This window comes from Physella acuta, unplaced genomic scaffold, assembly GCF_028476545.2.
Source record: "Physella acuta isolate Inbredline_101_S28 unplaced genomic scaffold, ASM2847654v3 ptg000095l, whole genome shotgun sequence".
NCBI classification, from domain to species: Eukaryota; Metazoa; Mollusca; class Gastropoda; family Physidae; genus Physella; species Physella acuta.
Genome location: NW_026731615.1, coordinates 412,679 through 426,983, shown reverse-complemented (window position 1 = coordinate 426,983; position 14,305 = coordinate 412,679). Strand labels below are relative to the sequence as shown.

At 37.9% G+C, this 14,305-nt stretch overlaps 1 protein-coding gene across 9 annotated transcripts in view; it reads right to left on the bottom strand.

Annotated features, from left to right (window-relative positions):
* LOC131929504 (protein phosphatase 1 regulatory subunit 12A) overlaps positions 1–14,305 on the bottom strand; it is a 42,803-nt gene that overhangs the window by 10,360 nt on the left and 18,138 nt on the right. For all 9 annotated transcript variants that reach the window (XM_059285769.1, XM_059285758.1, XM_059285793.1 and 6 more), the window contains 3 exons: positions 14,122–14,295; positions 13,659–13,759; positions 12,817–12,873 (listed from right to left, as the gene is read on the bottom strand). In XM_059285769.1, coding sequence (XP_059141752.1) covers positions 12,817–12,873; positions 13,659–13,759; positions 14,122–14,295 — 332 coding nt within the window. The remainder of the gene's footprint in view (positions 1–12,816; positions 12,874–13,658; positions 13,760–14,121; positions 14,296–14,305) is intronic.

Below are 14,305 nucleotides of genomic sequence, written 5' to 3'. Positions count from 1 at the left end.
TTGAGTATTAATCAAGGTTTAGCATAATTTAGATATTAAATATAATCATTTAAATAAAGCACAAATCTGCTTTCACTAACATTTAATACAAATAAATTACACCTTTTCCCCCTCTTCCAGTGCCCCAGTTTAGAAAACACTGGTATAATAAAAGCTTTAAAAAAATTAAAACCTAAATCTAGTGGGCTATTTGTAATGCGTTTCTAAGTTTTCCCCAAGGTCAAGTTAGTATGTCTGTCTTATGACCGAGTTCATTATCATTGGGGTTAGAGAGTATTCTAACTAGTCTGACATGGCAGTGTGTCTGCTGTACACAACATGGTTATGGAACTTGATTTACGTTCAAAATGAGTCATGCTCCTTGGGTTGCGCGTGTAGTCTATAAATAGACCACAGCTGGGCGCAGGGGAGAACTATAGGTGAGAAAGAAGAAAATTGTCGACAGGGAAATAGGTGAAAAGTTTAACATTCGGATCCTATTGTGTATATTGAATCTAAATGAAACAATACGTTAATGATAAAACAATTCTATTTGATATAGAATTACAGAAGGTGTCCTACTACTAAAAGTATCAAATATTTAAAAGTAAATGAGTATTGACTATATCAATTTAATTAGGAAAATAAATAACTATATCAATCTAATTAAGAAAATAAACCCTCCATAGACCGCACGCAACAGCCGAGTTGTATCAATAAACCCTACGCCTACCTTATCGGCACCGGCCATGTTTGTTGATAGGGGCCCAATTACTATTGTTGACATAGGCGAAATACGAATTTATTTGTACACACACATCGTCGTCTGAGTTTGCCTTACATTTTTAAAAATATTAAAGTTAAAGCTAAAGGAAAAAAAAATTGAAATATTTAAAAAAAAAAAAATGATCGCTTCAATTTAGCAAAGACGGGGGGCTTTAATTTTTAAAAATGTTGAGGCTATTTGTTTTTTTTTTCAACCCCCGTTGACGCTGACCTTTGAAATACTAGCATGGTTCAATGGTTAGTCTATGATTAAATCGATGCCGGCGTTTTGTTTTGCTTCTAAGAACCCCACTCACTTCCGGTAAATATTTATAGATATCTTGAACGGCAGCATGACCTAGTTTAGGCCAGTGTGTTTACATTATATTAAATTAAAATGGCAACAAACTCCACCCCTCCCCCATTTTGCTAAGTTACCTAAACTTGTAACAGCAAATTTTATTGAGTGTCTAGTCCGGCCAATGTACCAAGCCAGCCAATTATTATTCCGACTAATTACTCAATGTACTAGAAAAACTCTGAGACCATGGGACAACTTTCATCGTGTAACTAATCTAATGCACTAACCCCTAATGAAGCACTATGACAGAATGACAACTTTCATCATGTCACTAAAGTACTAACCCCTAAGGAAGCACTGAGACCAGAGCCAAACGACGTAGAGCCTGGCAGAGATGTGGTCGAGCTGGACCTGGAGCTGTAAGCTGACCCGTGGCCTGAGCTGGACGCCCGACTCGACAAGCCGGACCCGGCGCTGCTCAAGTTGGATCCTCCGGACGGCGGGAGTGACAGGGAAGCGCCGCTGTTAGAACCTGCACCACCGGTAGCTAGACTAGACGACGGGGCTGATGTCAGACCGGAACTGCCGTAATACGTGCCGGATGATGGCCCGAGACCGGACGATGAGTAGCTGGATGAGGATCCCAGGCCGGCAGAAGAATAACTAGAGCTAGGGGGTGGCCCTAAGCTCGGTGAGGAATAACTCGATCCCGTGGAGGGACCTAGACTCGTTGAATAGCCTGAGGAAGTTCCAGATAAAGTTCCTAAGGTGGAAGGTCCAAGCCCAGCAGACGAGTAGCTGGACCCTGACGACCCCAGGCCGGGTGGCCCTAAACTGGATGTATAACCAGAGCCAGAGAGTGCAGCCGAGCCAAGGCCCGATGACGAATAACTGGAGCCGGAGCCGAGCCGCCCTGAGCCAGGAATGTACGGAGACTTGCTAGATCCGGGGATGTAGGGCGCCGGTGACGAGCCGGCACCGTATGAAAGTCCGGCCGGCGGCACCAAAGCGGAAGGCGAGTAGGGGACGGGAGGAATGGAGGAGCTGTAAGGACTCGGGGAGTGCCCGTGCAGAGAGCCGCCGCCGCCGCCGTATCCTCCGCCGTACGAACTGCCGCTGCTGGTGTAGGGGCTGGAGTAGGAGTAACCCGAGCCTCCGTTGCCGCCCGAGTAGGATGAGCCGTACCCTCCCGTGGACGGGTTACCGCCAGCGGCCCCGTACCGGTGGGAGCCGTAAGACATGGTGCTGGAGAGCTGTGTCGAGTCTGGAGTTGTGCGTGAGGAAATCAAACAGGATCACACGACTCCATCAACCGGTCGTCTACACAACTCGATCCCACAGTCAAATTTTTATAACAGTCTTACCACAACTGCCAGAGGTCCTGACTAGAAACACAGTATCAGTACCGGCTGGTTGAAATCTAACTAGCGGTAAAGAGGCATGCCATGAAACAATTCCGACTATTCGGATACACATTCATTAGCCAACTATAGAAAAATTACAAGTAAACCTAATCGATAAGTGCCAGCGGTACTCAAATTTTTTAAACAGTCTAACCACAACTGCCAATAGTCCTGACAAGAAACACAGTATCAGTACCGGCTGGTTGAAATCTAACAGAGGCATGCCATACAACTATTCGGATACACATTCATTAGCCAACTATAGAAAAATTACAAGTAAACCTAATCGATAAGAGCCAGCGGTTCTCACCGCTCCAATTAAAGACTTTTAGCCTCTAGCTAATACACTGACATTTACTAGAAACGTAGCCTATACAGGCGCCAGAAGTGACTTTCCTACTTAAGCCACTATTGGGAGACTTAGATTAGCTGTTAAATTTAAAAAAAATGAAATTCAACTTCAATATTTAATAGGATATATTACTTAGTAACTTAATTTCTTTTTCCACCGTGTTTATGATTAAATTAAATATAGGCCTATTACTTAATACTTTCTTTCTATTTAAGCGTTCTCCTCATTACAAATGACACGAAAGATCAAGATACCAACTCCCCGTACAGCGCGGCGCCTATATTATCCAATCTCCCAACAAGAGTTAGGGGCCTGGTACCTAGAACAGGTTCTGGGAAGCACCGGAGAAAGGGTAAACCCGATCATTATGGCGAGCTTGTGTTACAACAAGGAAACACTGGCCAACAAACAAGAGACGGTAACACCAAGCGTTAAGGTGACCTTGGTGTAGACTGCTGAACAGGTCGATCTCTCACAACACCTAACACAACCAGGCAACTCACTCAACTAGGCTACACCTTCATTGCTACATAAGAAACATATGGGGTAGGGAGTTGGCGACTGTTTCATTCATTACATCTGAAGCCAACATTACGGTCTAGATTAGAACACAGACAATTCCAGCCAACAGTAAGGTCTAGATTAGAACACAGACAATTCCAGCCAACATTACGGTCTAGATTAGAACACAGACAATTCCAGCCAACATTACGGTCTAGATTAGAACACAGACAATTCCAGCCAACAGTAAGGTCTAGATTAGAACACAGACAATTCCAGCCAACATTACGGTCTAGATTAGAACACAGACAATTCCAGCCAACAGTAAGGTCTAGATTAGAACACAGACAATTCCAGCCAACAGTAAGGTCTAGATTAGAACACAGACAATTCCAGCCAACAGTAAGGTCTAGATTAGAACACAGACAATTCCAGCCAACAGTAAGGTCTAGATTAGAACACAGACAATTCCAGCCAACAGTACCATCCCTATAACAAACAGAATGTAATACAAGGAAAACCTTGTAATAAAACAAAACTGTCAGAAACATCTCAATTCTCACACAAACGAGGCTTTAGTCCATCATTCAGGATATCCACAAACGCTTTAATATATTAAACATGTCATCTTAATCAAGATAGTAATATTTGATTTAAAGCAGTACACAGGTGGGTGTACAAGCACTCACTAGATAGTCATAGACCTTTACGTCGCAAGACCTAACAGTCACAAACCTTAAAGTCACAAGACCTACCAGTCACAAGACCTACCAGTCACAAAGCTTAGTCACAAGACCTACCAGTCACAAAGCTTAGTCACAAGACCTACCAGTCACAAGACCTACCCGTCACAAGACCTACCCGTCACAAGACCTACCAGTCACAAGACCTAACAGTCACAAGACCTAACAGTCACAAGACCTAACAGTCACAAGACCTACCAGTTACAAGACCTACCAGTCACAAGACCTACCAGTCACAAGACCTACCAGTCACAAGACCTACAAGTCACAAAGCTTAGTCACAAGACCTACCAGTCACAAGACTTACCAGTCACAAGACCTACCAGTCACAAGACCTAACAGTCACAAAACCTACCAGTCACAAGACCTATCAGTCACAAGACCTACCAGTCACAAAAACTACCAGTCACAAGACCTACCCGTCACAAGACCTACCAGTCACAAGACCTACCAGTCACAAAGCTTAGTCACAAGACCTACCAGTCACAAGACCTACCAATCACAAGACCTATCAATCACAAGACCTACCAATCACAAGACCTACCAATCACAAGACCTACCAATCACAAGACCTAACAGAAACAGACTACACTAGACATACACGTTATTATACCTACACCGCGTACATTTATTAGCAGCTGTATAAGTTATACGACATTTAAAAAACGGAATTTATGGTACACCTCTCGTCGGTTTAAAAAAAAATGCAGTCAATTAACGTCTGTGTGGTCAGATTACACAAGACAAGGCTTGACTGTTTAACGTCACCCAGTGATGACTATAGAACCAGGAGCAGTGGTAGGTACACAACTATAGAGTAACTAGCAGAGGTGGGTACACAACTATAGAACCACTAGCAGTGGTGGGTACACAACTATAGAGCAACTATTAGAGGTGGGTACACAACTATAGAGCAACTATCAGAGGTGGGTACACAACTATAGCGCAACTATCCGAGGTAGGTACACAACTATAGAGCAACTTTCAGAGGTGGGTACACAACTATAGCGCAACTATCAGAGGTGGGTACACAACTATAGAGCAACTTTCAGAGGTGGGTACACAACTACGACTATAGAACCAGAGGTGGGTACATAACTATAGAACCAGAGGTGGGTACACAACTACGACTATAAAACCAGAGGTGGGTACACAACTACGACTACAGAACCAGAAGTGGGTACACAACTACAACTATAGAATCAGAGGTAGGTACACAACTATAGAACCAGAGGTGGTTACACAACTACAGAGCAACTAGCAGAGGTGGGTACACAACTACGACTATAGAACCAGAGGTGGGTACACAACTACGACTATAGAACCACCAGCAGAGGTGGGTACACAACTATAGAGCCACTAGCAGAGGTGGGTACACAACTACGACAATATAACCACAAGCAGAGGTAGGTACACAACTTGCCGACACAGCTCAACCGTGTGACATAGACTAGGCATCTACTTTTGATACAACACTTGATACACAAATAAGATCATGCCCAAACTAGTCCACACCAATCGTAGACAACTCCTTCAGTTGGTTAAAAATGAATACCAACTAACCAACAACTCTACATTAAAATTAACTGAATTTTGTTTAAAATAAACGCGGTAAACATGTAAAATTAATTTAAAAAAAAAAAAACCGCACTACGTTACTCATAACGGAGAACACACTACGTGTAATAAAAAAACCCACGGAGAACACGAAATAATAATCACCGAAAACCAGCAAAACACGACACAGACGAACTTGAATGGAGGATCGACGAAAAGGCACAGGGCGAGTGGTATGCACGGGAGAGACGAACGTGAGTAAGGTAAGATAAGCCGCGTGCAAGGCGTGTTACCTGGCCGCTCAACACAAGTATTGTCTTGTCTGGAGGTCAAACGTCAAAACCGAAACGACTAGACTTCACGGAGGGGGGGGGGGGGGATGCTGGAGGGAGACAGAGGACAGAAACAAGTTAGACAGCGACGTTCGATTATTTTATTATTCTGTGTGTATAGACTGACGCGTATCTTTTCATAAAGACGGTACTTTGAACTACATGTCTAATAACGGTACTTTGAACTACATGTCTAATAACGGTACTTTGAACTACATGTCTAATAACGGTACTTTGAACTACATGTCTAATAACGGTACTTTGAACTACATGTCTAACAACGGTACTTTGAACTACATGTATAATAACGGTACTTTGAACTACATGTCTAATAACGGTACTTTGAACTACATGTCTAATAACGGTACTTTGAACTAAGTGTATAATAACGGTACTTTGAACTACATGTCTAATAACGGTACTTTGAACTACGTGTATAATAACGGTACTTTGAACTACATGTCTAATAGCGGTACTTTGAACTGCATGTCTAATAACGGTACTTTGAACTACATGTCTAATAGCGGTACTTTGAACTACATGTCTAATAACGGTACTTTGAACTACATGTCTAATAACGGTACTTTGAACTACATGTCTAATAACGGTACTTTGAACTACATGTCTAATAACGGTACTTTGAACTGCATGTCTAATAACGGTACTTTGAACTACATGTCTAATAGCGGTACTTTGAACTACATGTCTAATAACGGTACTTTGAACTACATGTCTAATAACGGTACTTTGAAATACATGTATAATAACGGTACTTTGAACTACATGTCTAATAACGGTACTTTGAACTACATGTCTAATAGCGGTACTTTGAACTACATGTCTAATAACGGTACTTTGAACTACATGTCTAATAACGGTACTTTGAACTACATGTCTAATAACGGTACTTTGAACTACATGTCTAATAACGGTACTTTGAACTACATGTCTAATAACGGTACTTTGAACTACATGTCTAATAACGGTACTTTGAACTACATGTCTAATAACGGTACTTTGAACTACATGTCTAATAACGGTACTTTGAACTACTTGTCTAATAACGGTACTTTGAAATACATGCATAATAACGGTACTTTGAACTACATGTCTAATAACGGTACTTTGAACTACATGTCTAATAACAGTACTTTGAACTACATGTCTAATAACGGTACTTTGAAATACATGCATAATAACGGTACTTTGAAATACACGTCTAATAACGGTACTTTTTACTACATGTCTAATAACGGTACTTTGAAATACATGCATAATAACGGTACTTTGAAATACATGTCTAATAACGGTACTTTGAAATACATGTCTAATAACGGTACTTTGAACTACATGTATAATAACGGTACTTTTTACTACGTCTAATAACGGTACTTTGAAATACATACATAATAACGGTACTTTGAAATACATGCATAATAACGGTACTTTGAACTACATGTATAATAACGGTACTTTGATATACATGTATAATAGCGGTACTTTATAAAAAAACTATTAAGAACAAAATAATTAAGTCTACACTGGGATCAATGAACACTTGCTGCTTAGGCTATCCGAGTTGGCGATAGCAATTTCTTACAGCAATAAGTTTTAACTTAGATTTAATTCACGACTAATTCACAAACTGTCCAAAATCCATACATAAAACAGGTGTAAAAACCTTGAGAATTACCAGCCCTTAAACGCACTGAAAATAAGAAAATAAATATTTCTTTGGTCCTTAAAATGTGTTTCAGAAATGTCACAAACGTCCATTGTTGTTATTTTTATCTAAAAAAAGAAAAGTTTTGTAAAATTGTTTGTTTTTAGTGCTTTTATGATCTTGTAATTAATACAAGTTTTTTTTTTTAATTTGTTAATTTTGTCCTTTCTAGTAGATCCTTATCTTTTTGGATGATTTTTACATCTCCCCTCCGCCACACATCGTCACAAAAAGCCAGACCCCCAACCTAAAATGGCGCCACACCTCAGCCTACAACACCCCCCCCCCCTCCCCTAAAATTGCAGTTGAGTTTTTTCTTAAAATAGGATACTTTCCCAAAATCTTGTCTGAACTCTGTCAACATAGAGTATTTTAATCAATTCCTATTACAATTTTTTAAAACAGTTTTCTAAAACGCGAAATTAATTTTCTAACATTGTTTTTTAATAATGCAAAAGTGTGACGTCACACCATCTGAACCGCCCCCCCCCCCCCCCCCTCCCTCATCACACAGTTACAAGTTTACCGACCCCCCTACGAGTGTGACGTCCTTTATGGACGACCCCCCTTAAACATTGTTAAGATAGTAAGACGATATTTTTTTAAACAATAAGTACTAAAAGCAATGTATTTTTTTCATTTAGTTGATTCCTTATTAAGTCCACCCCTCCCCCAGCGACAACAACTATTGGTTTAATGATCGGATCAGTAACTCCATTTACCTACACCTGTACATCCGTGGTCAACCCTCAGGTTTGATGAAAAACATCAGTAAACACAGCTTCGTCCTATCTCATCTTATTGGATTTAAAGGGCTAAATTCTAGAAATCATTACTTAATTTTAATGAAGAACTTGAAATAGACTGAAAATTAGATATTCTTGCATTGTCATTAAAATTGACAATCAGGAAAATACGAAAAAAGTCCTTGCATTGTAAAGAGTTGACCACAGACAGACAATGAAACCTTAAAAAAAAACTTGTAATAAAATATTTCGCTGAAACACATCCATTCACCAAAACTCTAATCACAGGAAGAACGGTGACCAATAAGTTAAACAGGATAACCCGAAAAAAAAATATGTTTGCTCGTCATTTTCAGTTTTGTCGATGATAAACTTTACAAACTTCGCGCATTTTTTTTAGCAACAAAATCTTAAGAATTAATACCATTCTAGAAATGAGAGTGACCAAAGTAACCAAATTAGCAAACAAAACGGTTTTCATACTATGATAACAGAAGCACATATGTATTTTAACGGTACAGGTATGTAGTGATCAATAATCCTTAAACTCCCCCCCCCCCCCCCCGGCATTAAAAAAACTTCATATAAGTTATTTTTCTGTGTACTAAGAGCATTATTTAGCAGTAGTGGAAGTCTTCGTGTAAGGTTCAAACCTGCAGTCAGGGAGGCGATCTACGGAAAAATTCCTCAAGAATCTGTTAGATGTAGAGGGTAGGGGGGCCAGGTGGAGAGGGGGGGGGGGGGGGGGAGGAGGGAGAGAGAGAGAAGGATGCCAAGAGCGTGGGAAACTCACGGCCAAGAAAACCGGTGTGTTACTTCAACAGTTTCACCCGCTGCTTGCCCGGTAAACGAACAGCGTTTTAATTATACACTCTCGGAACTTAGAACTACCAGCTTACAAACAGTACATCAACCTTTCTCACATTTTTTTTTAAACACAAGGACGCGGATGGCCGCTGGTCAGGATAGGGTTAAGGCTGATTTTGTTTTACGCAAAAATAAAGTAATAAAATAAAAGCATATTATTTTCCATAATTAATTAAACATATTTTTCAGAAATCAATAATCACATTCGTTTTAAAAAAAATAATCATTTCTTTCTAATTAGCTTGTGTGTTTGAGGGCGAGATGTCAAAATTTGTATAGTCCATACGACGAAACACACCGTGGGTTGGCATTTTTAACATAATTGAATATCACGCTAAGGTGAGTCTATATAGACGGGGTGGGGAGGGTGGGGTAGTAGGAGGGTCGTCAAAAGATCGAAACTGAATTCCCCAAGGGGCCTCGACAAGGAATGTTGAGGATGGCTGCTGTAAGGCTGCCATACCTGGGCTCAAGATGTAAACTAACTACTAGCAGTCAGGAGAGTGAGAGAGAGAAAAAACTGGAGTTGGTGGGACTGGCGAGTAGTACCGGCAGGAAGGTTAGGGTAGTCACCTTGTTCGTTGTGTGACTTCAAGCATTTGAGGAACGTTTAAACATGTTTGTCTTTCTACCAGCTGTATCAAGTGTATACATACACCATTACGTGTTGGTCGGATGGTTATGAAGCCGCTATACAGAGAGCAAATAATCGTCTGTTGTACATAGTTAATACAACCAATGATAGTCTGTTGTACATAGTTAATACAGCAAATGATAGTCTGTTGTACATAGTTAATACAGCCAATGATAGTCTGCTGTACATAGTTAATACAGCAAATGATAGTCTGTTGTACATAGTTAATACAGCCAATGATAGTCTGCTGTACATAGTTAATACAGCAAATGATAGTCTGTTGTACATAGTTAATACAGCCAATGATAGTCTGTTGCACATAGTTAATACAGCCAATGATAGTCTATTGTACATAGTTAATACAGCAAATGATAGTCTGTTGTACAATCTTTATACTCCAAACAAGCTTCGTGCAAATGTATACAGAATAGATTTGCAAAATCTTAAGTGGATTAAAAAATTTTTTACGTTTGATTAAACAGGACGAATAGAATAAGCCAAAAATCTTAAAGCAAGTAACAATGCCTTTGCGTAATCACGTGGTTAATTCAGAAGTTGAAAAAAACTATTTGTTTAGTTGAATGCATTATATAGATTTAATAACCAAAGATCCTAATTTGTTATATTTTCCTGGCCATTTATCACACTTATAATTATAAGAAACATTTAATAAAATAAATTGTTTTGTTTCTAGTTTAATAAATTAAAACAGTGATTAAATAACAATTTGTCATTTTTTAAATTAGGTTATCTCCCCTACACATTGTCCCTTAGAGTTTAAGAGGCTAACTGAAATTATTTCCCTTTTATTATATATATTTTTAGGAGGGGGAAATGAAACTACCCAATTGATATTTATTTTATTAGCAAAGCAATACAAACTAATTTTACTATTTTTTTAAAAATGTTAACACATAATTTTTCAACAGTACTGACATGTGTACACTTCATCAGACAATATTTACACAAAGAGTGAAAGACATTCCAGTTTTCCTGTACCAGTTTTGGTTTATTAAAATTTTAATCAGTGGACAAACAGCAAAGGAGGATTAAGACTGTCAGTGGTTACCATATGAAGTTGGTTAATTTAATTAAATTGATTAAACATGAAAAACCTGAGAGCACTCTTTTAGAGGAGTTACAGTAATTAAAGCCCTCTTCTATAAATGTCAACATTTGCTTTCAACAAACAAGGACACTATAACATGATTTGATAATGCAGAAAAAAAGATTTAAATAAGAATAATTTATTTGTATCTTTAATTCAAAATAATTTAATGTAAATATTAAAACAGACTTAATGGGAACCATGTTTACAAAGTTAGATTTTGTATTAAATAAACCGGGAGTGATCTCCCCTTAACTTTCTCGAATATTCTTATATAAAATAACGGGATGGGAACTCGGGCTATAGGCATGATCTTTAAATACTTAAAGTTTTAAAAATAGAATAAAATCTCGTAGACAAAAGATTGCACACCAAGTGAACGCCAAATAAAACGTGCATAATAGTGCGCAATACTATTAGTACTTTAAAAATTTACATTAGTTTTTTGAGAAATCGGAAGTAGCGTAAATTAGTACTTCCGATAAATGGAAATTACTCAAAATTTGACAGAAGGTAGAGAATTAGATCTTATACTTGCATGTGCAATTTCATTTATCTATCTGAAATAGTACTCAAGTTATAGGCTTTTGAAAAATTCAAAGTAGAAAAAGTACCACTTCCGGTTATCGGAAATCGCTCAAAAGTTGATACGGATCTACGATTTTGATAAAATACTTATATATGAAATTTCATCAACCTAGCTGTAACGGTACTCAAGTTATCGTGTTTACACACGGACACACACACACACAGACAGACACACAGACATACGGACAGAATTTACTCAAGTTATCGTGTTTACACACGGACACACACACACACAGACAGACACACAGACATACGGACAGAATTGCAAAGCCCAGTTTTTCAGACTGGATTACGCATAAAACCTCTTAATTTTGATAAATCTGGATTGATAATTTTTGCCCGATTAAAATAAGTCCTCTATACTTCGGATGTGATGAAGGACTGAGGTGTAATACGGTGAAAATTGTTAAAATTTCAAGTGATTTTTGTGCACGATTACAATACTTTCTCTATACTTCGTATATACGAGAAAGTAAAAATACATCAGCTCACTAAGTCATAAAAACTATTGTTTATGTAAGAAGTTGTGTAAAAAAATGGTGAGGTATGTCTGTGTAAAAGGGTGAGTTATGTCTGTGTAAAAGGGTGAGGTATGTCTGTCTAAAATGGTGAGTTATGTCTGTGTAAAAGGGTGAGGTATGTCTGTCTAAAATGGTGAGTTATGTCTGTGTAAAAGGGTGAGGTATGTCTGTCTAAAATGGTGAGTTATGTCTGTGTAAAAGGGTGAGGTATGTCTGCCTAAAATGGTGAGGTATGCCTGTGTAAAAGGGTGTCTAGGGCATTATTACTTTTTTCTTGTCAATTACCACTCCCCTCTAGAAAAAAGCTATCATTCAAGTTACTGGCAAAGTAACCATGTTATAGAATGCCTTAAATTGACATCCAAATGAAAAATAAATACGCTTTTGTACTTTGCCCAGACTTTTAATAGAAACCGCTTAATTTACTTATTCCATCCTGAATACTAACCCTAAAAATATCCCACTGTTAACCCTTTCCTTAACCTTAATCCAAAAATCAACCCCAGCTATAACCCTATTCCTCCACACCCTAACCCAAACATCACCTTAAGGTTAGTGTTAAGCTCCTTATGTAATCAACAGGGGGGTAATTGTTCTGGGGTACTGACGGGGTGGGGGATAAATCAACAGGGAGATGGGTGGGTAATGTCATGCTCCCCTAAGAAGGTGAGGTATGCAATGTTAAAAAGTACTCACTGTTTCTTCGCTCTTTTCCTCCTCATCTTCTTTGTTCTCTTTACCCTTATCACCATCCTATTCAAAAAAAAAAATTTACTTACATAAGATTTGGGAAAACAAGAATATGCTTATGTACATATCGTAATGTTTTGAAATAAAGATTGATAACTTAGGTGTGTTTTGTGAAAACTTGTGTAAGGAAGTACAATCTATTTAATAATTGTCATGAAGACAATACTGAATATTTGACAAAAAACATTTTTGTCTGTCTATCTAGAAGCAACAATTAACAATTCATAAAACAACAGAAGACAAGCCCATCTGGTTAAATGAACCCAGATATTAAGACCTGTATTGTTCAGTTAAAATATATAATCTTCAAAATATTGACTTTCACAAAGATAACAATCTAGATTAGTTGATTTTCATAAAGGTTGAAAAGTAACTTTTTAATAAGAAAATGCATATAGATTTATAATTTAATAAGGTAAATTTGTAATTATTTATAAATAAATCTTTACAAGGATCCATCACAAGTTCTACGTCAACTTGTGTAAACATGCAAAATTTGCTTTCAAGCCCCATGGCCCTAAGGGCAGATAAAGTAGAGCTATATTTCTTTTACCTTGGCGTAAGTAAAGATTGTGGCCAAAACTATGCCAAACTAATTTTACTTGCCCCACAGTTACTTGTCAAAGCTGGGCTGACTTAAGATCATACAACTCTAAATTAAAATTTTTTGGGTAAGTAATGAATCTTTTTTTTTTACTTAACTACTGGACTCAAATTGTGCTGTGCTGTTATAAGTAAACTATCCCATTGTCTATCCAATTGATATAAAGAAGAAATTTAAGTCTCACCTCATTATCATATTTTATACCAGTTGATCGACGCTCTCTTCGTTGTCTTTTAGCACGCAAAGATGCTGGTTCTTTCTTTTCCTCTTTCTTGTCTTGGGAGTCTGCAAAAAAAAATATGTAATAATCAATATTGTGCACACAACATTTAAATCTATATAATAACATAGTTGAACTCTTACAATTTAAAATGAGATAGCTGCTTGTTTAAAAGAACTGGCAAGTTATTCTTGTCAGCAATTTTTTGAGTAGATAAAGGATAATGCTATGCAGCCTGCTTATTTTAAAAGGAGTTATAAGCAAGCAGTTTTGTTACTCAGAAAATTTCTTAAAACATAAGAATTAAGTTAGAAGAATAATATAAAGCATCTTGGAATTATTGCTACATTTTCATTCATATGATGCAACTGTGAAGTCATTTTTACTTCTAAAAAGTAAAAACGAAGAGTCACAAATTTTTTCTTACTATCTTCTTTTTTAGAGTCATCATCTGTATTTGTTGGTAATGAATCTATTTCCCCATTTCGTAGGCGACTGCTTCGAACAGAAGAAGTGCGCGATAAATTTTGACTAGAAGACGTTGAGTAACCAGACTCCGAAGACAAGACAGCACTGTTTCTTTGACTGCGAGGGATATAATCTGGTGAAGA